The sequence below is a fragment of the Podarcis filfolensis genome (genome assembly GCF_964270895.1).
Source record: "Podarcis filfolensis genome assembly, chromosome: 1".
Lineage (NCBI taxonomy): Eukaryota > Metazoa > Chordata > Lepidosauria > Squamata > Lacertidae > Podarcis > Podarcis filfolensis.
Window position 1 is genome coordinate 60,219,941 of NC_139604.1, and position 23,172 is coordinate 60,243,112.

The 23,172-nt window shown below is 44.3% G+C and overlaps 1 protein-coding gene across 4 annotated transcripts; it reads right to left on the reverse strand.

The window, feature by feature from the left end:
• Positions 1–960: 960 nt before the first annotated feature.
• On the reverse strand, positions 961–22,072 carry CEND1 (cell cycle exit and neuronal differentiation 1). 4 transcript variants are annotated; one of them, XR_014546900.1, is made up of 3 exons: positions 21,916–22,070; positions 2,220–8,346; positions 961–2,176 (listed from the first exon to the last, which is right to left on the reverse strand). XR_014546900.1 is itself a non-coding variant. In XM_083608719.1 (2 exons), the coding sequence occupies exon 2, from the start codon at positions 8,109–8,111 to the stop codon at positions 7,689–7,691; it is 423 nt and encodes a 140-aa protein (XP_083464845.1). In that variant the 5' UTR covers positions 8,112–8,346; positions 21,838–22,072; the 3' UTR covers positions 961–7,688. The 4 variants fall into 4 exon arrangements, 3 of the variants coding, with proteins under 3 accessions (XP_083464845.1, XP_083464844.1, XP_083464846.1); XM_083608719.1 differs by having other exon boundaries at positions 961–8,346; positions 21,838–22,072; XM_083608718.1 differs by having other exon boundaries at positions 961–8,346.
• Between the last annotated feature and the right edge of the window lie 1,100 nt (positions 22,073–23,172).

Consider the following 23,172-nt stretch of genomic DNA (forward strand, 5'->3'; position numbering starts at 1 on the left):
TGGGCCCAAGGTCCCTTTGAGTTTGCTCCTAGGCACAGAATAAATATTGGTAGTGCTCAGAACCCTCTTGCAAGTAGAGAAAACAGCTACATACAACCTGAAACAAAGCAAAAAAAAAACACAGATTGAAAAAAGCAGACCATATCCTTCCCCCCAAAAGAAACCTGGCAACCCCTCCAACCAAATGAAGAGCAACAATTTTATTGGAAGGGGCAAGAGGCCTTGGAGGGGAAAGGACCCATGTCCGCCAAGTTGGGGACCTCAGTGTTAGAGCAAAGTGATACACATTGAAAGAAAAAGAATCATGTATGCCGAGGGTAGACAACCTGGCGCCCTTCAGATGTTTATGAATTCACAGCTCCCATAAGCCCTAGCCAATGTCAGGTATAATGGAAAACAAGTGTGATCCTGAAGCAAACATTTTGAATCCCTCTTGCAGGCAACATGAGGAAATAGAGAAAGCACATACAGCAGAGACTCATTATAAAGCTTTCATGTAAATCCCTGCAGCCTTGGAGTTAGAATAGCATAGTTGTGCTCTAAATAAACTCTGGAAATGTATTACCAGCAGAGATGTTCAGAATATTGCTCTAGGTAGTTCACAACCCACCCTTCTTATTGCTCTGATTTCCAGAAACTAACGAAGAATAGACAAATACATTCCCACAGTTCTAGTCTGAACAGGCTGCAATAAATTTTGTATTATTCACCAAATTCCTCATGTTAAGGCTCCTTTTTCTCCATATTTTAGACAGATGTGTCGATAGAAAGTACTAGTTTCTATGTTCTCTTGTCACTTCAGTTCACTAAGTAGCAGGGTCCCTCTTTGGTAGGATGGGAAATCATTCCAGTTCTGTGTGCAGAACTCCATGTCATCTAAAATTATGTAGCCAGAATTAAAACATAGTAGGACTCAAAACTCAAGCATAACACACAAAATGATGGTCACTATAAGAAGTGTACAATATACATATATATATAGTTTATTTCACACAATCTTGATAAGAGTTACAGGTATATTGGGAATCATTTACAGTTCCATAGTATATGGAGTGGCCATATAGCTTCTGATGCAAGTAACATACGTTGTGTAAAAGCGTACACTTTCCCAATCAACCCACCCGCCATTCACACAATGGATTTTCAAAGCTAATACTAGATTCAGCTACGTAGGAAGCCTCGAGAATGCTAGGATACAGCGTTGGGTGACATACAACACTGTAGGTCACAATGGGACAAGCTAAACTACTTTAATTTTCAATCTAGTATTTCTAGTCTACCTGCATTATTGCATTTATACGCATTTTAAAAGTCAAATAAAAGAGAATACTATATGGGAAAGGAAAAATTCTTTGCTGATTTTAAGGAGTTGAGCTGCAGCCCATACAAAGTGTCCATAGAAGCATAGGCAAGATTATAAATTCAAAAAGGTACAAATTAGTTTTCTAGCTTGGTGTGTGTCAGTAGGCTTTCATTTCCTTTGCGGAAACGGAGTCACCAACAATGGACTCAAAAAGAAACCCAAATCTGCATGTTATACACACAGGCCAATTGATGTGTTAAGTGGTAAGTGGATCTGTTCATTTGCAGAGGAGGGGCGGAAATCAAGATGTTGCTTGACAAATTCAATTCAAAAAAGAAATTATATTTGGGGCCCATTAGAGATAATGGGGAGACCCTTTAGAAATACTTGTTTTTTGTAATGACCTTTGCTATGTTCATCTGATATATATTTGTTTTAGTCAAGTGATCCCCTTAAGCAGATAGCGAACGTTCAGATTGAATAAATTAGCATTTCCCATTTGCAAGTATTACTCTATGCCTTTCCCTAACTTTTGGTTTAGGAAAAGGCATAAGAATTAAAAGAGGGCAAAGAAGGTCACCACAAGTACATTTATGAAAACACAGACAAATTACAAAAGGGTTACTGAGGCAATAGTATTCCCCTTGCTCTTTTGATAGTTCAGGAGGCTAGTTGAAGCTACAGTGGTACAAAAACTGGCAAATGATAAGACAGAATTACATGGGGGGTGGGGTGGGAATTAAATGCATTTCTCACAACTAGGCATTGCTACAACTGTTACCAATAAACCCTGCATGACTATCCATGACTGAACTTTAATATCTAGTGTCAACGTCTGACTTCATATCAAGGCATGGCCTTCAGTTTTGGGGACTAAACTATATCCTCCCTATAGCAGGATTTTATTTTATTTTACTCAAGACCATTTGGGTCTCTCTCATACTTCTTGGGGTACATATGAATGCTATCAATATGAGAGAGAATTCAGAAGAAAAATAAAAAATGTATATTGCAGCCAATGCAGGTTTTACATTCACATTAGAAGCAGAAGCTCACATTTAAAATGACCTAAGGAGACAATTTAAACATGACAACTGTCTAGCAGAGTGTGGGAAGTTCCATTGTGTGGAGAAGCTGAAGCGGGGGCCATTTGTGTGCCTTAGACAAGGGTTCAGGAAGAAGCAAAGCGTGTAAGCAGAATCCCTTCCCAATCAAATTCCACCAAGGTCTTGGCAGAGGTCTTATGGAACAAATGGGTGTGGGGCAGGGCAGAGAGTGAAAGATGGATGGAGCCAAGACGTTGGATAAGTGGTAGAAGTAACTCTTGTCAACCCACCTGCCTGCTTTAAACACATATCAAATCTGTAAAAGCTGTTGTTTTTTGGACTTAACATGACATCAGATGTAGCTTTTACCTTAGTGTTTCACTTTTCATTTCATTTGCTCCTAAATACAGCCACGCAGGTCACAGTCTCCAAGATGAGAGGAATCTTATCCCGTTCCTGCCAGTTTCCCGCTTCCAAATCCATGCCCCAGCCCCCACCGTCACTCTTCTACTTCCAAATCCTGGGTGGGCTGGGTGAGCCATACACAATTAACAACTACAATTAGAGCATTTCATCCTTGGCATACATAACAGTGATGTTATGTCTGTGCCAGCTTGAAATACTGATTTTATGTGCATGTTATGTGCACTCTATGTTCCAAATAGCAGGTCCCCAATTACCCTTATCAATTATCCTTGCTGTATTCAAGGTGGATTTTCACCACCCTTCTAATGCACGCTTAGGGGTGAAGCAAAGATTCAAATGTGCATTTCTGTTTCTGAATATGAAATCAGAGGGTGGTAGTTTTCCAAGATTATTAAATCAGAAGTAAGACTGTTACTCCTTTCCCCAAAACATGAATATTTCATTTTTTCTGGTTTCATGCTCACAGTATTGATTGGCTAAGTATGTACAGAGTATTTTATTACATTAGGAGAGCACATTAAAGAACTGAACTAGCTTCCGTTACATAGGTTTGCCTAGACACCTTAATTCTGACATGCGGTTGGATCCATATTCTTCAGTCCACGGTATTTTGCACTGATCTATTAGTAAATACCCATTCCCAGTAAACATGGGGAACAGGATGAACCTTGGTATACAAACCAAGACCCCCATTACTACAAGGGACTCAAGATTCACAGTCACTTTGAACTTCAGTGGAGTCCAGCAACACTTTTTGTATCCAGGGCCTGCATCATACACCAAAAACAGTGAATCGTGAGTGAATTGCACTTCCAAGTTAATGCATAAAACTTTCACATTGCCCCCATTGGTAGATGCCTGGGCTCAAACCATGGGAACAGGTGACATGCCCCGACAGCAAACAATGATATCCACACAGGAAGTGTGACATGCTCATACTTCAGCTTTTGGCATCTTCTGATAATGTGTCAAATAGTTATATATACCTACAGCTATCAAAAGCAGGTTATACGCGAATTAGCATGCCCTGTTCAATATTAATTAAATACTATTCCCAGGATAATCCCCTACGAATTCCACCAGATTAAAATGCTATTCAATGCGAGGAAAGGATTACAAATCTCTGGCATATACAAAAACAATTTCAGATAAATAGGTTCCTGCAATTATGACAGAAATCTGGTGCACACAATCCAACCATCGCTCACTTCCTCTACTACCCCTTCTATGTGTGCTGCTTTGCTTGAGGCAGTTTCTGCCACCAGCTCCCTATCCTTCTCTCTCTCTCTCTCTCTCCAGCCCTCCTCAGAGAGCAGGGCTTGCACTGCATTTATCTAAAAGCACAAATCAGCCTCTGAGTGGATCAAACCTTTGTACTGGCAGACCTGCTGCCACAAACCATATAAAGCTGCAATCCTATACAGTATGTACTTCCCTGGCAGCAAGTCCAGTACAAAGGACTCAAGAGGGCCTACTTCTAAATAGGCATGTATAGGATTGCACTTTAAGAGAACCAGTGTGTCATAGAGGTTCATAGTTGGAAGACCCAAGTTCTCAGCTAGGGCTAAGCAATTTGTAGTCTTCCAGGTGTTGTTGGACTCCAATTTCCACCACTGGCAGCCAGCATGGCAAGTGGTCATGGATGATGCGAATTGTAGTCCAGCAATATCTGGAGGAACAAAGGTTCCCGAGTCCTGTTCTAAACTGGGTGACTTTGGCCTAGCCACTATCTCTCAACCTAGCCAATCTTGAAGGGTTGTTGTGAGGATAAAAGGAGGCAGTACCATGACAGCTTGGAGGAAGGGGAGAATATAAAACCTTAAGAGCAAAGGTAAGAAAAATGAGTTGGTATAGATTAATAGTTCAGCTCTTAAGCAACAGGCAATATATATATTAGTGAGTGTAAGAGTGAGTGTGAGTGAGTGAGTGAGTGAGTGAGTGAGTGTGACTAGCTATTTTGGGCAAAGACACCAACTTAGTAAAGTTGAAAAAGCTTATGAAAGAATAGACACAATCTGCAGCACATTCTGATTTGCTCAGCTTCTTTAAGCACATAGTCAGGGACATGCATTTAGAAACTCGTAAGGCTTACCAATATAGCAGTGTTATATTCACACTTCCATAAAGCACAGATTTAGTAAGTTCAGAGAACACACACACACACATATTCCTCTTTCCCTCCCCTCTCCACCACCTGGCCAAATGAACGATCTTACAGTCACAGACACAACAAGGTGCCTTGTTGCAGTACAACTGACTGGAGATGCATGGCCGAGGGCTACTTAAGAAACTCAGGGAACCCATCAGCCTATGCCCATAGCTGTCAACTTTCCACTTTTCTTGCGAGGAGTCCTATTCAGAATAAGGGAATTTCCCTTTTAAAAAGGGAAACGTTGACAGCTATGCCTATGCCCTGCCTCAATATGCCAACGCAGGAGCAGCTGAGAAGCAGGAGCAGGAGCCAGGCAAGGTGTATGCAAGGCGAGTGCCCTTCTTTTTTCCAAAAGGGTCAATGATGGGCAGGAGTCACAATGATAACACCTCCTGGTTTACATGGAAACTTTAGGGAGGAATGTGCCACACACACATATAAAGAATGTGCAGTGCTGGTACACCGCTATTTTTTGCTGACTGCATCAGAAGATTATACTGACTAGATTTATCATTTTAAAAGGGTCTGCTCAGAAGCAGTAGTTTTCAGCTCCCAGCACAAGAGGGATTATCGTACATTCACCAGTTGGCTAACCATACATTCATTTATTGGAAGGAAACCATGGTTTCGGATGCTGCATGGTGGAATGCAAGTGGCACAAAACATGGACACTTTGTGTGAATGCAGGTGCGCAAATAATGGTTGCCTTTTGCTTTTTGTACAAAGAATACAGTTGTAGCTTTACAAAGACTTCAGTAAACTGTACTATATACACAGATATTCTCAAATAAGGTAAGGGTAGGGAAGCTTGTATAGGAAAGCTTGTACACATACATACACACAAAAATACAGGTGCTTTCAGACTGGAGGTGGGTTCTGGAGAATTATTCTAGACAGTGGGACACCACAGTACTAAGCAATGACTGTTGGTGAATGATTCCCCTATAGACCTAACCTATCACATCACAACCATAAATACGAAAGAAAGGGAGAGAAAGTTGGTCTTCAAGACGATGAACTGTAGTCCTGCCACTGTCACCATCTCATCCTATTTCATGATCAAGTCGTGGGTCCAGAGACCAAAATGCAAAAGAAATCTAGTACCCACATTAATTTATGAGCAAGTCTGTACTGCAACGAAAACTTGGCTGCTCATATCTATCCCAACCTAACAACAGAAAAAAGCTTTACAACTCCTAGTTCAATCTAATTAGCCGTTCCTTTTTTTAAAAAAACAACAACACTAATCTGATGTCAATCACCACTTTCGCATCAGATTCAATCTAAGCAAAAATATACATGTAAGCTTCTTGTTTCAAACGGTCATCCCTACATTACAATTTATGTCCCAATGTTCTTATGGTTAGTGGATTATCTCTGGTAGATATATTAACAAGGATACGTCAACATACATTCCACTGATCCTTTCTCCTCTCAAAGTCTGATTTTAATTCTTCAGGAAGGCCACCAATGTAGCAAGGCTAACTCAGGACACAGGGAATTTCCTCCCCTCTTAAATGCCCATTGGTTCTAATTTATTGGGGGGGCAGTTGCCTCAATGAATCGGTTGCCATTTTTTCTCTGCACTAAAATGTCCAGTGAAATAAATGGGATTAGCCCATTTGTCTGGCTCCTCCAGCATTAGAGTTATAAAGTGTCAGACAGCAAAAGACAATCCATCCATTTCAAATCTGTGCACCTGGGCAGGATGCTCCATACATAAATACTTCCTAAACCATAATCCAGTTGTTGATTGGTCACAAGCTAAAAAAAAAAGAGGAAAGCAAAAGAAAGAACAAACCAACCAACCAGCCCATAATTGCTCCTTACTTTCCCCTTTCATACATGGCATACAATGACAGGTCAACCTTCCACAGCGAAGCACTAGCATTCATCCCAAATCCATATGCACAGAAGGCCTCCTTGACTTCCACATATTTTGAATCATGTTGTTTAAGTATCAATGACATCAAGTCCTGCATAAGAAGTTTACCAGCACAGGACCAGGTTCAACAGAAAATGCTCTACTAAGTTGCAATGCCCACTGAAATCCGCAGCCAGGCTGCTATATGTCACCATGCCCATATATTGCACGGTGGGATGGCAAGGCTACCCTATGGCTCTCAGCAGGCCATGCTTGCTTCTTGACCTTTGAAAGCCCCCCGTGCTCCAGCTGCTACTTTGAAACTTAGGTAAGGGGGGACAGAGTGAGCACATTAATGCTATGACAAAACGAGTACTAGGGACACCCTATCTTCCTTGGATCAGGAAAGAAGCTCTAGCTTGTGAGCATTCTCATACCACTTTACAGTGTGTGCTGGAACAGAGATGGCAACAGGTGACCTTGCCGATGGGAAATTCTCCCTTTCCACCTGCTCTACTGCAATCCAGCGTAACCAAGCTGAGAACTCTAAGTGACCCTGGAGCCAACCTCGGGACAAAAGGTGGGGAAGGAAAGGAAAACACCGCAAGAGCTCATACGGACCAGAGAAGAAAAGCCATCTATACACATTGCTGCTAGCTGAGTTATATTACACAAAAGAGCAGAAGCCCACCAAGTGCCCGCGCTAGGCCAATGCTGGCGCATCTGCTGGGAGCAAGGCAGCAGCCAGCATTGCCGTTTGTACCTACTTAGCTCTTTCTCTATATATACGGCATATTTATAGGTATGTATAGAGTTTACCACATGCATTTTGTTTCAAAAGGAACTGTACATTCAGCGCAGGGTTATTCCTCTCCCCTGTGCTTCTTGGGTGCCAATTTATTTTTTCCGGGCAAGGAGAGCCACTCCCACAATCAGAGCAATGGCAGCCACCGCCGCCCCTCCGACGATGATCAGAGGCTTCATGTTCTCAAAAATGCTGCTGCCCGGAGACTCCTCCGCATTGTTCCCTTTGTGCTCAGAGTCAGCGGGATGACCTGCGGCCTCTGCGCCCTCCGCCGCTCCCCCAGCAGAGCTAGGCTTCATGTTGCCGTGGTTGTTCAGCATGGTTGCCTCACTGGCTGCCGCCGTTGCCGCCTTTTTTGCTGGGGTGGTGGCAGGAGGAGCTGGCTGCTCCTTTGAAGGGGCTTCTTTCTTATCGGCAGCTGTGGCAGGGCCAGGGTTGGGCTTCTCTGGCTTCCCTGAGCTGGCGGTCTTGGCATCGGGCTTATTTCCACCTCGGGTGCTCCCTTTGGACTCCATCTTGCTCAGCTGCACAGTGGAGGCCGCCCACTCCTGCTCTCAGACCAAACCAAAAGGTGTGGTGGGGAGGCACAAAACAGGTTGGATGGACCCCGGCTCCCTTCACTTGGCCCTCGAGCCAAAATCCCAATAAAAAAGGATCCGCCTCAAAACCGCTTGGCCTGTGCAGCTATAATTCCGTGTTCCCGGGGGGCGCCCTGCTCAAACAATATGCCGCTGGATCATGTTACAGAACCTGCAAGATAAATTAGAAATACAAAAGTCAGGTCACAAAAGACATGAAGAGCAGTATCCCATCTTTTCAGACCTGGAGACACACATTTTGCCCAGACATACATTTCAGGACTCACTTCTTAACATTTTGCTATATATTTGCATGGTAATATAGTGCTAATCAGCCCAGCCCTACCCTAAAAAATAGGGTGTCTATTTTTTTATTTCATTTCATTTCATAAAATTTAAACACTGCCTGATTGTTTAAAAACGCCCCCAAAGCAGTTTACAAAAAATAGGAATGAAAGAAAAACATTACCTGTAATTTTTTTAAAAAAATCAAGCTAAAATAACAACAGACGAAAAAACAGATTAAAAACTCGCACCAACTTTCTAAATATCTGGGTAGGCTGATCTAAACAAAAATGTTTGGGGGAGGCCTCTGTATTTTACTTTCTAAGAAAAGGCGGTGCTCATTTATGGCGGCTACTTACGTTGAACTGTGCTGCCAAGTACGGCTGGCAAACAGTCTCCTGTTCCGAAGAGCCTGCAGCGAAAGAGGTAAGAAGGGGCCGTGGCAGCTGCTGGCCACTGGGGCTGGTAGGGCGGAAGACAGGGAGCCACAGCCAATGACAGAAGAAGCACACAAATTCTAGTATTGTCCCCACCCTCCTCCCCGCTGACTTCTACAGGGCAGCACTGAGTATAAGGAGGAGGGAGCTGAGAGCCAGCAGCACCCTCTGGGTGGGTTGTAAGTAGGTGAGGACTAGCTGAGTGCAGACTGGAGATGGCAAAGGCAGTGCCTCATTTACTCCAACAGACTCTGCTGAGAAAGAGAAATAAACAGACAAGGTGGGACAAAACATGGGCACCTGATGGCAGGTTTAATATGTCAGTAGCTCCAATGGCATGGTACCTTTTTTGAGCATTTTTGCTCATCAGTTTCAAGCCTAGACCCAGAAGGGGACACCGCCACTCCTTTAGTCTCCTGCACCACACTCCAGAGACCAAGACTCAGAGGCTCCCAACATCACGCTGTGTTAGACCAGCAGTAAATATTGGAAGAATCAAAATCCCAGAGGCAAGGAACAAACACCCTGGGAATTATTGGGAGGTTGTAGGAGACATGCAGCACAATCCTAAGCACGTTGACACAAGGGATGCAAATTTCACTGAGCTCAGTGGGATTTACTTCCTATTAGGAGGAAGGAAAGTAGGAGGAAGGAAAGTAGCGCTTTGCATGCAGAAGGTCCCAGGTTCAATTCGTGGCATCTTCAGGTAAGGCTGAAAGGCTGAAAGGCCCCTGTCAGAAACCCAGGAGACCCACTGCTACGTAACGTGGTAGCTGATATGAAGCTAGATGGATCAATGGCTACCTATGCATTGATTGATAGGTGTTCTTAAATTTGCAACCTCCATTTTAGAGGTCCTTGATAATAAGTTTTCACAAATCCACAATGAAATCTTGGTGTGTGTGTGTCCCCCACAAACAATGTGTGATGGGAAAATATTGGATTATTTCCGTTGCCCTTGAAAAAGCGCAATGCAGCATCCAAAGGTCATTGGAATGATGGCTCATGGCCCTTTCAAGAATGTTGCAAGGTAAGCTTTTCCCCAGTCTCCATCCCAGGTCAAATAACGTTTAGGAAAGGTTTTCAACTAGCACGGCCAGCTCAATACATTTTGCTGCCCAAGGCAGGTGCATTCCCTCCCTTGTCCATTTTATATAATGATGCTAATAGCTCAATCATACTTCAAGACAGGGCAGCATCTTCCAACACACCCAGGGCAGAAAGCTAGCTTAGAGGGGACAGGTCAGGGGGCACCCTCCATTGCCAGAGGCACTATGCCTCTGACTACCAGTTCATGAGAACTGCAGGTGGGCTGAATACTATTGCACTCAGAACCAGTTTGCTGGCTTCTCACAGACATTTGATTGGCCACTGTGAGAGGAGGGTGCTGGTCTTGATGGGTCATTGGCCTAAGTCAGGGTCTCTTCTAATGGTGCTGTCTACTACATGTTGGGTGAAAGCACTAGGAGAGACAGGCAGGCCATCATTGCCACCACAGCAAAACTGCTGGAGGTTTCAGGAACAGCTGCATACAGTTTTTCCACCAACAAAGTTAAATATAGACCTATAATATATCCAGCAAAAAAAGAAAATGAAAATCTCCTGGCAATCCTCTCCCATCATCCTCTTCCAAGATGGAAACAAGTAGAAAGAGTTTATGTATTTTTATCATTCAAAACAGGGTTGTGACAGTACATTTCTATGCAATATTTAAACTAGATTACCTTTTTTGAGCAAGGGAGTTTTAGAACTCTGCATTTTGACACTCTCTCTCTCTCTCTCTCTCTCTCTCACACACACACACACACACACACACACTCTCACACACATGAACACACACTCTTCAATTATTTCCCCAAAGGGAGGTGAAAAGGCAGGCTGTGCTGGGTCCCCATCAAGCAGGACATGGCCCATTCACACACGCACACTAAAAAGCATGAACAGCTTTTCTTTAACAATCCCTGCTCCCCATCCCGCCTCCAGAGATCTGCACCCACCACACCACTCTAGCAACAGACCTGACACAACTGGCACATATCAAAGCTCCATAACCCACAGTCCATAGAAAAACATCAGATTCTAACAGTGCAGCATGTCTTAAATTGTATCTGCAGCTCACCAGTGTCCCCTGGTGCACCAAAGCACCTTTGGGAGGCTGCAATTTTGAGCAGACAAAGAGTGGGAGGGGGACTGCTAACTATTCCCCTATGAGCTGCTTTTCCTAGCACTTAGTTTGAAATAGCTAGAAATTAAAAGCAAAGCCATAAATAGACTAGAGGAGGCCTTTTAATTACTTATGACTCAGCCAACCAGAACTTGAAAAAAGAACGCTCAGCTTGGTCATCACTGAAGCACCAACGAATGAACCACCACAGATTAATCATCACAGAGCAAGTTTTCTGCCTCCAAATACCAGGATTGGGGGGGGGGGGGGCTTGATATTACAGATCCTAAAATGTTGTATCTTGGATAAAGCTTCCTTTTCCAAGAATAGGTTACTAGGAAGTAAGAGCCTCCAATGGGGTAGGTGGGTCAGTGATCTGGCAGCTTGAGTGGGGGTGGACGGTTGATAAAATGGAGATTTTGATTAATCTGCACCCAGCTACATGGTTCGTACTTTTCTCCTGGAGTTCTGCACCTGGACGAGGGAGTGAAACCCCTTATTACATAACATATATCACCATTGTAAAATTTAGGATAGAACGTATTAAGCAGCATAGGATGAATGCAGGGCAAGCACTTTAGCCACGTTCCCCAAATTTTCAAGTGTTTGGAAAGAGCCAAAGCTCAGCGGTAGAAGCATCTGCTTTGCATGCAGACAGACCCCAGTTCAATCTCTGCAATCTCCAGAAAGAACCCTGGTGAATCTCTTCTGCCGGTCAGAGTAGACAACACAGAGCAAGGTGGTCAGAGTCCACATAAGGCAGCTACCTATGTTCCTAAGTGAACTCGGAATGGCAGCCCTCTCAGTTTTCGCCATTCCCCCTTCCTATGCCATTTATCTGCGGCCTTTTTATTCATAGTTCTCCCAGCGCAGCATCCTGTACCGAGGAGAGAACATGCAAACATGGCTGAGAAAGCCAGCCCCCACACTCCTCCACCCCCTCTTTTCACTTTGTTTAGCAAGCTGCAGTGGCATTCTCCCCTTCCAAATTACTAGCTTGCACTAAGCTGTTTGGTATATGCAAGCAAAGAAAAGGAGGAAGCAGAATAACAAAGCCAATAATTTATAAAGGGGGAGGGGGGTAGAGAACAGATCCATAGCCACATTGTCTTTGGGGAAGGGCTTCTTTGAGAGGGCTGTTTCTTCTAGATCAGTACAACAGAAACAAGCAACTTTACTGTAAAAATTACAACAAACAAACAGAACACTGATAAGTTCAGGGCAGAGAGGAGTGGGGGGAAAGGAATTCATTGGAATGAATGCATAAATCTTCATCCCACACTGTCTGTCTGTGTGTGTGTGTGTGAGAGAGAGAGAGAGAGAGAGAGAGAGAGAGCGCACTTGGCTTTTCCAGCAGGGGAAGGGAAAGTTAGGATGTAATCCTAACCTCCTTTAGCTGGGAGTAAACCCTGGCGAATTAAATACAATTTAGTTATGAGTAGACATAATTAGGATTGCTCTGCTCTCGCTATATATATGTTGTTTCAGTAAAGCGCTAGCTCCTGAAAGGGATCTGGCTATTGCAGTGGTGACTCAAGAGGTAGGGAATAATCTGATATCCACTTACTTGGGAGAATGCTCCATTGAAATAAAAATGGAATTTACTTTTGATTTTAAATTTATAGAATTGCATAGTAGGTTGTTTTTTGTTTGCTTTTTACAGTCAAGAGGGTGAGGGGGGCAGAACCCCCCCTTCTTTCATCCCACTCCTGAAACTCCACACTGAGCAGCACCAGCAAGGCTCTGGAGCCACCAACAAGCACACATCTCTTAGGGTATCAGAACACACTGCAACATTTTGTTGCAGGCCACACTTGTTCCTTTTAACAGTGAGCTCAAATTACTCAATTTCAAAAGGCGCCAGATTTAAAGTTATATTATGAAGCTTCGTGTCTTTGCTGGGTGAAAGAATGGATAAAGTTAGAAAACACAGAATTGTTGGACTTAGAAGGTTATGATAATAGATTCGGTTGGCACGCGTACTTATGGTGTGAAAAGAATAGAGTGCATAAAGGTTTTGAAAACCACATCTTTAGAGGATCGTTGATTGAAGTCTGGAATAGGTATAAAAATTTATTAGAGTTTAAAACTCCACATTGGTTATCACCATTGGAAATAATGAGTGTGAAAAAGATCAATATGACAGGGAGATGGATTACATATGAGAATTTGATAATTAAAGAAGGTAGTAAATGGAAATTGAAACCATACGAAGAAGTTAAAGAAAATGTGAATGATTGGTTGCACTACTTTCAGTTGAATGCAATGTTCAAAAAAGAGATGTCAGAAAGAGGTTTTCAGGAAAAGAAATCTAGGTTTCATCAAGAAATTTTGAATAGTGAGGTTAAAATTTTATCAAAAATGTATAAATTATTACTTGAGTGGCATACAAAGGACGAAGAAGTAAAATCAGTTATGATTCAGTGGGCCAAAGATTTTGGTTATAATATACAATTTGATGAGTGGATAAAATTGTGGAAAGAAGGAATGAAATTCACTGCATGCACTACAATAAAAGAAAATGTTATGAAAATGATGTATAGATGGTATGTAACACCAGTGAAACTTGGTAAGATGTATAAAATCAGTAATAAATGTTGGAAATGTCAGGAAAAAGAAGGAACATTTTATCACATGTGGTGGGAGTGTAAGAAAGTGAAAGGCTTCTGGGAAATGATTTATAATGAGATGAAGAAAATGTTGAAATATACTTTTGTTAAGAAACCAGAAGCATTTTTATTAGGAATATTAGGGAATGAAATTAAAAAGAAGGATGTGAAGTTATTTAGGTATGCAGTGACAGCAGCTAGAATTTTGATGGCCCAGAAATGGAAACAGGAAGAAATGCCAACGAGGGAAGAATGGAGAATGAAACTGATGGATTATGCAGAAATGGAGAAATTAACGGGGAAAGTCCAGAACCAACGCGACCAGAGATTCACCGAGGACTGGAATAAATTTACAGAGTATATCAAAAATGTATGTGAGGAGCAATTAACGCTTGTTGACTTTCAAGAGGCTCTGTGAAAATGATTGATAGAAATGTTGCTTAAAAGATATGATAAGATTAAGATTGTTAAAGCGCAATATAAATTCAAGAAATGTGAGTAATCGTGATAATATGGAAAATTGTCAGACAGGCTGAGGGAAGTCTAAAAGATGTATATGTTAGAAGTGGATGTTAAATATGGATGGAATGTATATTGGAAATTGAATAAAAATTAATTTTAAAAAAATTTCAAAAGGCGCCAAAATGGCTAGAATGTGGGGGAACATTAAGAAAAGTTTTGTGCTCTATAGCGCCATCTGGTGTTGCATGTTTATGACGCATTTACAAAGCTGTTGTTGTTTTTGTTGTTGTTGTTGTTTACTAATGTAGCTGAGTCCTGGGGCTGTTTCAAAGGGGACTCCATTCACTCAAAACTCCCACAACCCAGACCAATGAGTATTGAGCATGCTTAATGGCTTCCAGGAACCACGGAATATTGATTGCCAATGAGGGAAATAAACCATTGGCTATCTTAAATGCCTTCTAGCTAAAGGCTGGAGTTGTGGAGGAAAGGGATTGGGGGGGTGTACTTCCATATTTTGTTGGAGGTCCTACTGGTTCTAATAAACTTGACCATTGCAATTGTTGGATTTCTGCTCCCCTCCCTGCATTTGTCATCTCTTCCTTTCTCCAGAAGCCTAGAAATTTAATCTGTCCCTTTTATTTTCCCCTGTCTGTGCTGCTGAAAGATATCTACCCTACACAAAATAGATGAGTCACACTAGTTTTTCTGTAAAGAGCCATAATTACAAAAAGCCTGTTCTCTTCCCCTTCAACAGTCATTTTCCAGGGCCCATTATCCCCTTCTTGAAAGATGTCAGACTAGAAACAGAAGCAGGCACAGCACAAGAACCTCAGGACTCCTGGTCAGAGGGGAAAATCAATATTCTGGAAGGGGTTCAAGTTAGAATATTGCAGCCCATTGCAACAACCATTTCGCAACGAAAATTTTCGTCTCAGCATCACAGAATGATGGATTAAAAAGGCCTTTGGTCTGATCAAGCAGGGCTATTATGTCCTTATAGAGGCCCACTCAGATTAGTACTAGCTTTACATGGGTTAGCAGGATTGGCCCAGATAACAGAAGTATTGTCCAACCAAAAAACCGCTCCTATAGATCTATAACCCTGCAATACAGTGTCTCTGTTGTGCTTCCTGGTTGCCAGCAACTGTTCCTCACTGTAGCAACAGGTAGAAGCACCTGGAAGTACCTTGGAATCAATGTACAAAAGTGCCACCTCAAGAGTAGAAAATTGTGTGCACACTAATTAGGGTGGCTCCAATACACGCTAAGAGAAGACAATGGGCAGTTTGCTGAAATGTTTAGGGAAAATTCCTGTCTTAATAATATTGCTAGCTAACTAGTTGAAATGGAGGGCGGGGCTCCTGCATACATAAATAGTAGTGGAAGAAGAAAGAGCAGGGGGAGATTTGAGTAGATTACTGAGCTGCAACTGCAAAAACTCCCAGTTCTAACACACCTATTCAAAGGGTACAGGAACCCTGTTTCCCTTTGTCAGCTACTGAGCAGTTCATGGAGCTGCTACTCTAAAGAGAAACCACACAGCATCTATCTCCAGGTGTAAAAGAGTGCCAGTGGTTGCTTTACAAACACATTTCCCAGCCCACTAGATCTGTGTCTTCAGCAACCAAGTCCCCTTAGCAGGGGAAGGAAAGGGTTGAACTCCTCCCACCCCAAGCACTGTGGTCCTGGTGAAGATTGTGTTCCTGTTACCTGATGTTATTTTTAAAAAAATCTGACATAGCTAAAGACAAGGTGAGTGTCATGTTGGCTTTGACAGAAAGTTAAGTGCAGTCCAGATTCTCATCAACAGCAGTAGAAGGAGTAGGACTCTTCCTCCCCTCCCCACCACTAAACAAATTAAGAGCAATCTCCAAAACCAGCCCCAAATGATGACAGCACAGAAAGATTCAACAAGCAATGTATGGTCAAGCACTTGGTCAGTGATGGCCCCTCATATCCAGACAGCATCTACAAATGTATCAACTACAAACAGACAACTGCCTTCACCAGCCTGGTCAACTCCACATATTAGACTTCCAACTCCTTGCCACCATGCTGCATGTGCAGTCATGATGGGAATTGTAGTCCAACAACGTCTAGAAAGCACCGGGTTAGGGAATCCACCACCAAACCAATAGTGGCCTAGTGAAGTTTCCCCGCCCCTCATCCTTTGAACTGTGGACACATCACTCTGAAGTAAACAGGGACAGTCAGGCTATTCACCTCCTGCGGGGCTCTGGGCACTGAAGTTTCAATCCACTATGCTCACGACTTCTGGTTTTGTTTGTTTTTTGTTATTGTTGTCCTCTGAAGTTGTGTGCATCTCTCCCAGAAAACAGAGAGCCTTTCCTCCATCCATTCTAATTCTTCTCCCATCAAAACTCTCTGACCTGTGCCTTCTTAAGCAGCTGCTCTTCTTCAGGGTCTCAACAGAGTGATGCCTCAGGTCACTTCCTGTGTCAGAAAGGAAAACAGCACCCAGGAGCCAAGCAAAAACGAACAGCCACCAACTTTCTTCCCACCTACCAAGCACTGTCCATTTTGACAAGCAATTCTATGCTCAGAGACGTTTGAAGGACTAAGCAATTGGATTTGTGAACGAGACCTTGGTTTATAAAACTAGGGGTATCCATGTTCTGACCCTGGAACCGATGCCCTTTTGTGGACTTTACAGCAGCTGAAGTTGAACCTGGAAAAGTCATTTTCAAAACCTGTCTTAATGATCACTTTAGCCAAGTTACCATATCTCAGGGCTGTGTCGAGATACCAGCTGATATGGGCAAGTGACTCTTCTGACTGGATCCACCTGCAGAATAATGCCTTGTGTGGAAAAGCACATGTGTACTCTTTGTTCCCCAGAGATTCCCATCAGTATCAAGGAAGCCTGCGTATGCAAGTTGTCACATGTGATCTCTGCGGAGGCTGCACATCTGTCACCAGGCCGGAGATACTTCCTGTATAGGGATTTTGTGACACACAAAGCAGCCTTTGGGACCACGTGGTGGTTTTGCAGCACACCGTGAAATGTTTTTGCAAAACCATCATCGCTTAGTCAGCTGACTGGCACTCAGGAGGCCCAGGAAGCAATGCTGACCCATTTTTTAAATATATATTTATGACACACTCTCTAGGCCCACCAGTCTTTTCCTTTTGAATTCTGACACAGCCCACAGAGTCTAATGCTGGCAATTGCTTTAACAAACTGCGATATCAGAGAGCAGGAAAGAGACAGGCCTGTCCCCTCAAAGTTCACTTTCCCTTTTCATGTTGATCATAACACTGCGCTGGAACATTGGCCACACTTTCTCAAGGTGCAGAAGGAAAACCCCAGAATCCCATACAGCCCAGTTCCATGGTCATGACAAAATGGCTGCCACAGTACTTCTACCCCTTAGCAGAGCAAATAGTCGGTTAGTCAGGGCAAGTGTGTACAGTCAGCAGCATCAAGTGATTGAGTCTGTCCCCAAAGAGAAAAAGCTCAACTTCAGGCTACAAGTAGGTGGTTCCATCTATGAATAGTCACCTGTGAAATATTTCCTGACCCATAAAAAGGGTTGTCAGGGAGATGGGCTCTGCCCTAGAACTCGCCCTGGCATACTGGTTTACTAAGTGCCAAGGACTGTATGTGTCAGATTCAAGCATGCACCTCCCCTCCCTCAAGCTCGTATCTTATCACTTGATTTTACCAATTGTATAAACAGGCATTTCCCCCCACTGGATGGGGTTGGGGTGAAACTCATAATTTGGTGAGTTTCCAAATCTTTGGTTGCAGTCGTTCTACTACAGCAGGGTTTCCCAAACTTGGGTCTCCAGCTGTTGTTGGACTACAAATCCCATCGCTCCTAGCTAGCAGGACTAGTGGTCAGGAATGAGGGGAACAGTAGTCCAAAAACAGCTGGAGACCCAAGTTTGGGAAACCCTGCACTAGAGCCTATAGCACGTGTGGCTAACCTTTTTCAGCCTAAGGACCACACAAGAGATTTGGGCAACTCTCCAAGAGTAGTGGTGTGTCCACTGCACACTCCCTTATGTGAACACCCACCACACATAGAGATACAACACACACTCTATTGGGAGAGGAGTTGCTCCTTCCAAGCAGGTAGGACATCCCAGAATCTTCACTGAGAGTTAACAAATTAAGACAGCAGAGCTGCGAAGAACAAAATGGAGCACCTAGTTACTGGAGTAACTGGCAGCTGGGAGGAAGCCCCATCATCAGCACATAGCATCACTGGGCAACTGCCAAAGCCTCGGGACCCTGGCAAGACCCACTGCGCAGGCTCCTTTCAATGAAATCCACAGTGGCTCCCATTGGGAGTCTGAAAACCCTCATTTTTGTTTCCTAGAGCAATGCTATGTGGGGGCACTGTGCAAAATCATAATGGTTTCAAATCCACACAAAGCTCACAAGTGTGCTGTTGCTGTAGCTCCCCACCTGAAGAGGCCATCAGCAGAGCATGGAGTCTGCTCAGGGGCATTTGGCTGAGGGGGTCCTCAGGCCTGAAGTCAACCCTGCAGAGTTTGATAAGTGGCCTGAAGTGTGTGCATTATCCTGTCAGATCTGTTCCTAGCTCAGGATAAACAAACATGTAAACCAACCCTCAGTCCTCCAATATAGGCATGTCATCTTTTCCATCTCTGGATGGAGTTAGGGATACTTAATTGCCACACAGAGTTGTTGCCCTGGACAGGCTGTTAAGCTTGCAGAGGTATAAAGTTGTCATAGAAGTCGGTTCATCAAACATGAGTTCAGTCTGACTGAGTCATAACACCGTCACCCTGCCACCTGCTTTATTTTCTTTCTGTATACACGCCATGGCGGGCCCATGGACTTTTCCTTCTCTCTGCTTGTTGAATACAGAGATAGATAAAACCATAAGAACAACAAAAAACTCCAGTGCCACAAAACGATGATGAACAATGGCTCCATTGAGAATGATGGCTCTGTTTATCTTATCAGCGTTCCTGATAACTAGTAACTTCTGTTTCCCTGTAACTCAATTCAAAGCTATGCCCCGGATGTGTCACCCAGCAATTCCCCTGTTTGCTCTGCTATGGCAGACAAATGACTGGGTTGGAAATCTCGCAAGGCCCCAAACGTTGCAGGCGCTGGCTCAAAGCTGCCGTGTCGCACTTGAAATTCAAGAAGCCATTGCAGACAGAGATCCTGACCCAGCTTGAGGCAACGACCTTTAGCAAAGAACAGCACAAGCTCCCTGGGGTGGCCATGGAAAGCTCAGGCCTACTCAGACTCTACCTCACTAACCAACAAAAACAGTGCTTCCCCTCTTACTTATTCCCCAGTAATGCTGAGAAGGACATTATCTAGTGGAAAATATATAAGCATCATTGACTCATCATCCACACACACTCTCCATGAGGGATTATTTATTGCAATGTTATTGAGGAGGGAAAGGAAGCCAGTAAATTCTTCCTCCCTTCTGCTGCAGCGAGCAAAGGCCTGACCACAAGGAAATGGAGGCCTGAAGCTTGCCAAGAGGCAGCAGTGGAAAAATGCCAGAGGAGCAAGTGATGGTAAAGGAGACCAAGAATGCCAGGACTCTATGAGTGTCTTGAGTTTTATTGTTGCCACACCTTTAGAAGATAGCAGTAGAAGTAGCTTTCAAAGTAGCTTTCATCCAGAACTCATTGGTGAAAGCATGAAAATGCAGGCCCAAGTGATCAGATGTTCTGCATGTCTAATAATAAGGAAAGCCTGCAAAGAAGCCGGTTGATTTCTGGCCATCCTAGTTTCCCTTAATTGCTCCACCAGCATCACCCACAATGGCAAAGAGAGAGTGAATGTTCCCCTTCTTATGGCACCTATGTAAAGGAGATGATCGTGTAACCCAAGCTTGGGAAACACTGAACAGCTATGATATACCAAAACACGCCCCCAAAGGCTGTTCAATAAAAAAAATAAGAGCAAATTCCTGTGCAAGTTAGGCAGAATCCCCATTAAAGTACTGAATCCCCATTAAAGAACAAATAGAAAACCTGCAGGAGGAAGGGTGTGCTGAATTAAATGGAACTTGAGGGCACATAGCTTGCTCTGAATTGTTACCCAATTTGTATTTTGGATCTCTGGTGAAGGTATTCCATAGAGTGCTATGGAACAGGGGTATTCTAGACATAATAAAGGTATCAACTGTATTCTGCTGAAACTATAATTCAGAGTTATGGAATAAGGGTCAGGCCTTCAAAATAAACAACCTCAAGCAATCCTGCCCCAGCAGTGCAGTTGTACACATGTCCACTCTGATTTCACTGGGACTTGCTATAGCTGAAGGGTGAAGATTTCCAGAAATCTCCAGTTTTCAGTTAGTGAAGTACGCTAATACCTTCTAGCAATTGCAGGCTGCTCAGTACTGGGGAGAGGGGCAGCCCTCGTTTGAGAGCTTTAAAGCCTCAACTTCTGAATGCTTGGAAAAACCTGGCACTCTTTTTTAAAGGAAAAGGCCACACCAACAGGTATTTTCCAGGCACAAGGTGAAGAATACATGGCAGTACAAAGGCAGAAATACACTAAATATTAGAGCTTCCAGCATCATACAGATGTCCCATAGCTCAGCATGAATTCCAATACCCACTAGGTTGAGTGTTTCCTCCTCCCCCTTCCCCCAGGAACAATGCACAAGGGCCTATTTTAGAGCTAAGAGCAACTACCACTTTACCACTAGGTTCCTCCCATTTCCCAACTAGTTTTAGATAGATGTAAAATATCAGAAGAAAGCTAGGATGCAGTATGCATCATTGAACTACCCCTTTTGTTTTAATAGAATTTTACAGGCGCAGATACACACTTTCCTGGCATAAAGTGGAGGGGGGAGGGCATACAACCCTAAGCTTAAAATTTCAAAAGGTTTGATCAAGCAAGCCAATGTTTGGTTTGGCATCTTACATGCAGGACTGATGGCTAAATAAGGAAAGAGAATGAAACACCCAATGCAAAATACAGCATAAAAGATTATTCAAGCTGGAAACGTGTGCCATTAATGTTACAAGATTAAAACAAAGAGGGGTGCCTATTTGTCTCCCAATTCTATCTATTTTTAGTTTATAAAAGATGCCTTAAATAAACACACCTGATTTCACAATAGCATCAGAGCCACTTTCTAAATTTAAATTATAAAAAATAACTGCGTTGCTAGATTGTGCCAGCATGCTGTAATTCTCATCTATTTCTCAGGGATGGATGTTAAATCTTCTCTGGAAAAAGTCTTGCCAGAAATTCTCCTGGGCAGCCACTGCAATCGTTATGCTTGGGCAGCACTGGCTGCACAATGACCAAATCAAAACGCAGATGACGTTCTGCCGTGCTATATAACCCCCAGGATAGGTAGGACGTCGGTATTCCGCTTCTGCTCACACCCACCATCTGACCTTCAAGGAAGAAAACGTGGCACAGGAGCCCTGGGTGTAGAACTCAAAACGCATTTCACAGGTGTTTTCCCCCTGCCCCCGCCCCGTCCCTACTTTGCTCAGGTGGTATCAGTTGCCAGAATCAGGACAAATGCACCAAGGAAAGCCAGGGTTGCCAACTGAAATGCTTTTATCATAGCAACCCAGTGACCTCTCCCGCTCTCAGAGATGCCCAGGCAGCTTTAAACAAGCAGCTCTACCTCTGTTCACCTGCATGCAAAAACATTCTCCTCCACCATCCCCCCGCCCTCCTCCGTGCACATCCCTCTTTGCCTGCCTACCTATTTCCCTTACTCGGGGGGAGGGAGGTGTCTTCTATAATGTTCCAGAAGGCCGAGGGTAAAACAAACGACCCATACCTTTACTTCCACCTTAGGGCTTCTGTTTGCTGATGTCACACCTTGGAAGCTGGCTGTTCCGCAGAGAGGAGGAACGGATGAAGAGCAGCGGGAAAGGAGGGGGAGGAAAATACCCTGGGAGTTTCCCACAATGCCTCACTGCAGACCCGCATGAAGCTGAGGAGGAGAGAGGCGGGGAAAGTGGGCGGGGACACCCCGGGTGGGCGGGGCCAAGGGAGGGGCCGATGGCGGCGTGGGAGAAAGAGGCGAGCCGCGATAGGTCCTGACGCTCTTTTCAGGCTGAATGGCTGCAGGGAGTCGAGTTTGCAGCTGGGAACGTGGTAGGCGGGAGGCCTGGCGCCGTGCGGGTGGGAGGCTGCTGCTCAGGAGCCCCCGGCGACTGGGCTCCTCTTTGCGCGGGAGGGGAGCGTCGCCCAGTATGAAGTAGCGCCAGCAGGCAATGTGATATCCTATGAAACGCAGCCACGGGATCTGTTAATGTGTGTATTCGAGAGGATGCGAAAAATGACCGTGCGCACTGTTTTGCGAACTTTCGTGCCACGGTAGACTCCTCTTCGACCGGCACAAAATAGCTTGGAGGTTGGAGCGAGGATTAAGATCGGAGCCCCGAGCGATTTGTTTCTCCGTGCCAAGGGGATCTCGGATTACCCCCCCCCCCCAAGCACCGGCCTAGTAGGGAAAGGAAGTGATAGAAGGCGCATGGATTCTGAGATGGGCTAGACAGGAACTTAGCGTGAGGTGGGAAGCGAAGAGGCTTCTGATCCCGCCCTCGTGGGGGCAAAATGGAGTGTCCCATCCCGTAAAAAGAGCAAGGCGCCGCCAAAACACGCTCCCTCGTTGCCCCGAGAAGGCACGTGCGCGCTGGGACCTCGGTTTGCGCTTGCACGTGTGCGTGAGTTTGTTTACAAGGGGAAGGAGAAAGCGGCAGGGTTGGAGCGGGTCGAAGTTCGCTGAAAGCCGGTTCCCGTCCATCGCCAGTGCTTCCCCGTCGCTTCTCTACTGTAAGCCTGACTGCGCAGACGCCAACGCGTAGTGGGAACTTGAGGGGTGCAGTTGTCACGCAGCAGGGCTGACAAAAGCAGCGCCTGTTGGAATTCCCTTTTCCCTCCCAGGCGTCCTTTGCATCTGTCCACTCCTCCGTTCCGAATGGTGCTAGAAGTTTGTCTAGTAAAAGTTTTGTTCGGGTTAGGCCTCTCATTTTGAGGGTGGTGGAATCAACATGAGGCTCCACTCTCCCTACCAAACAAAGCTGCCACT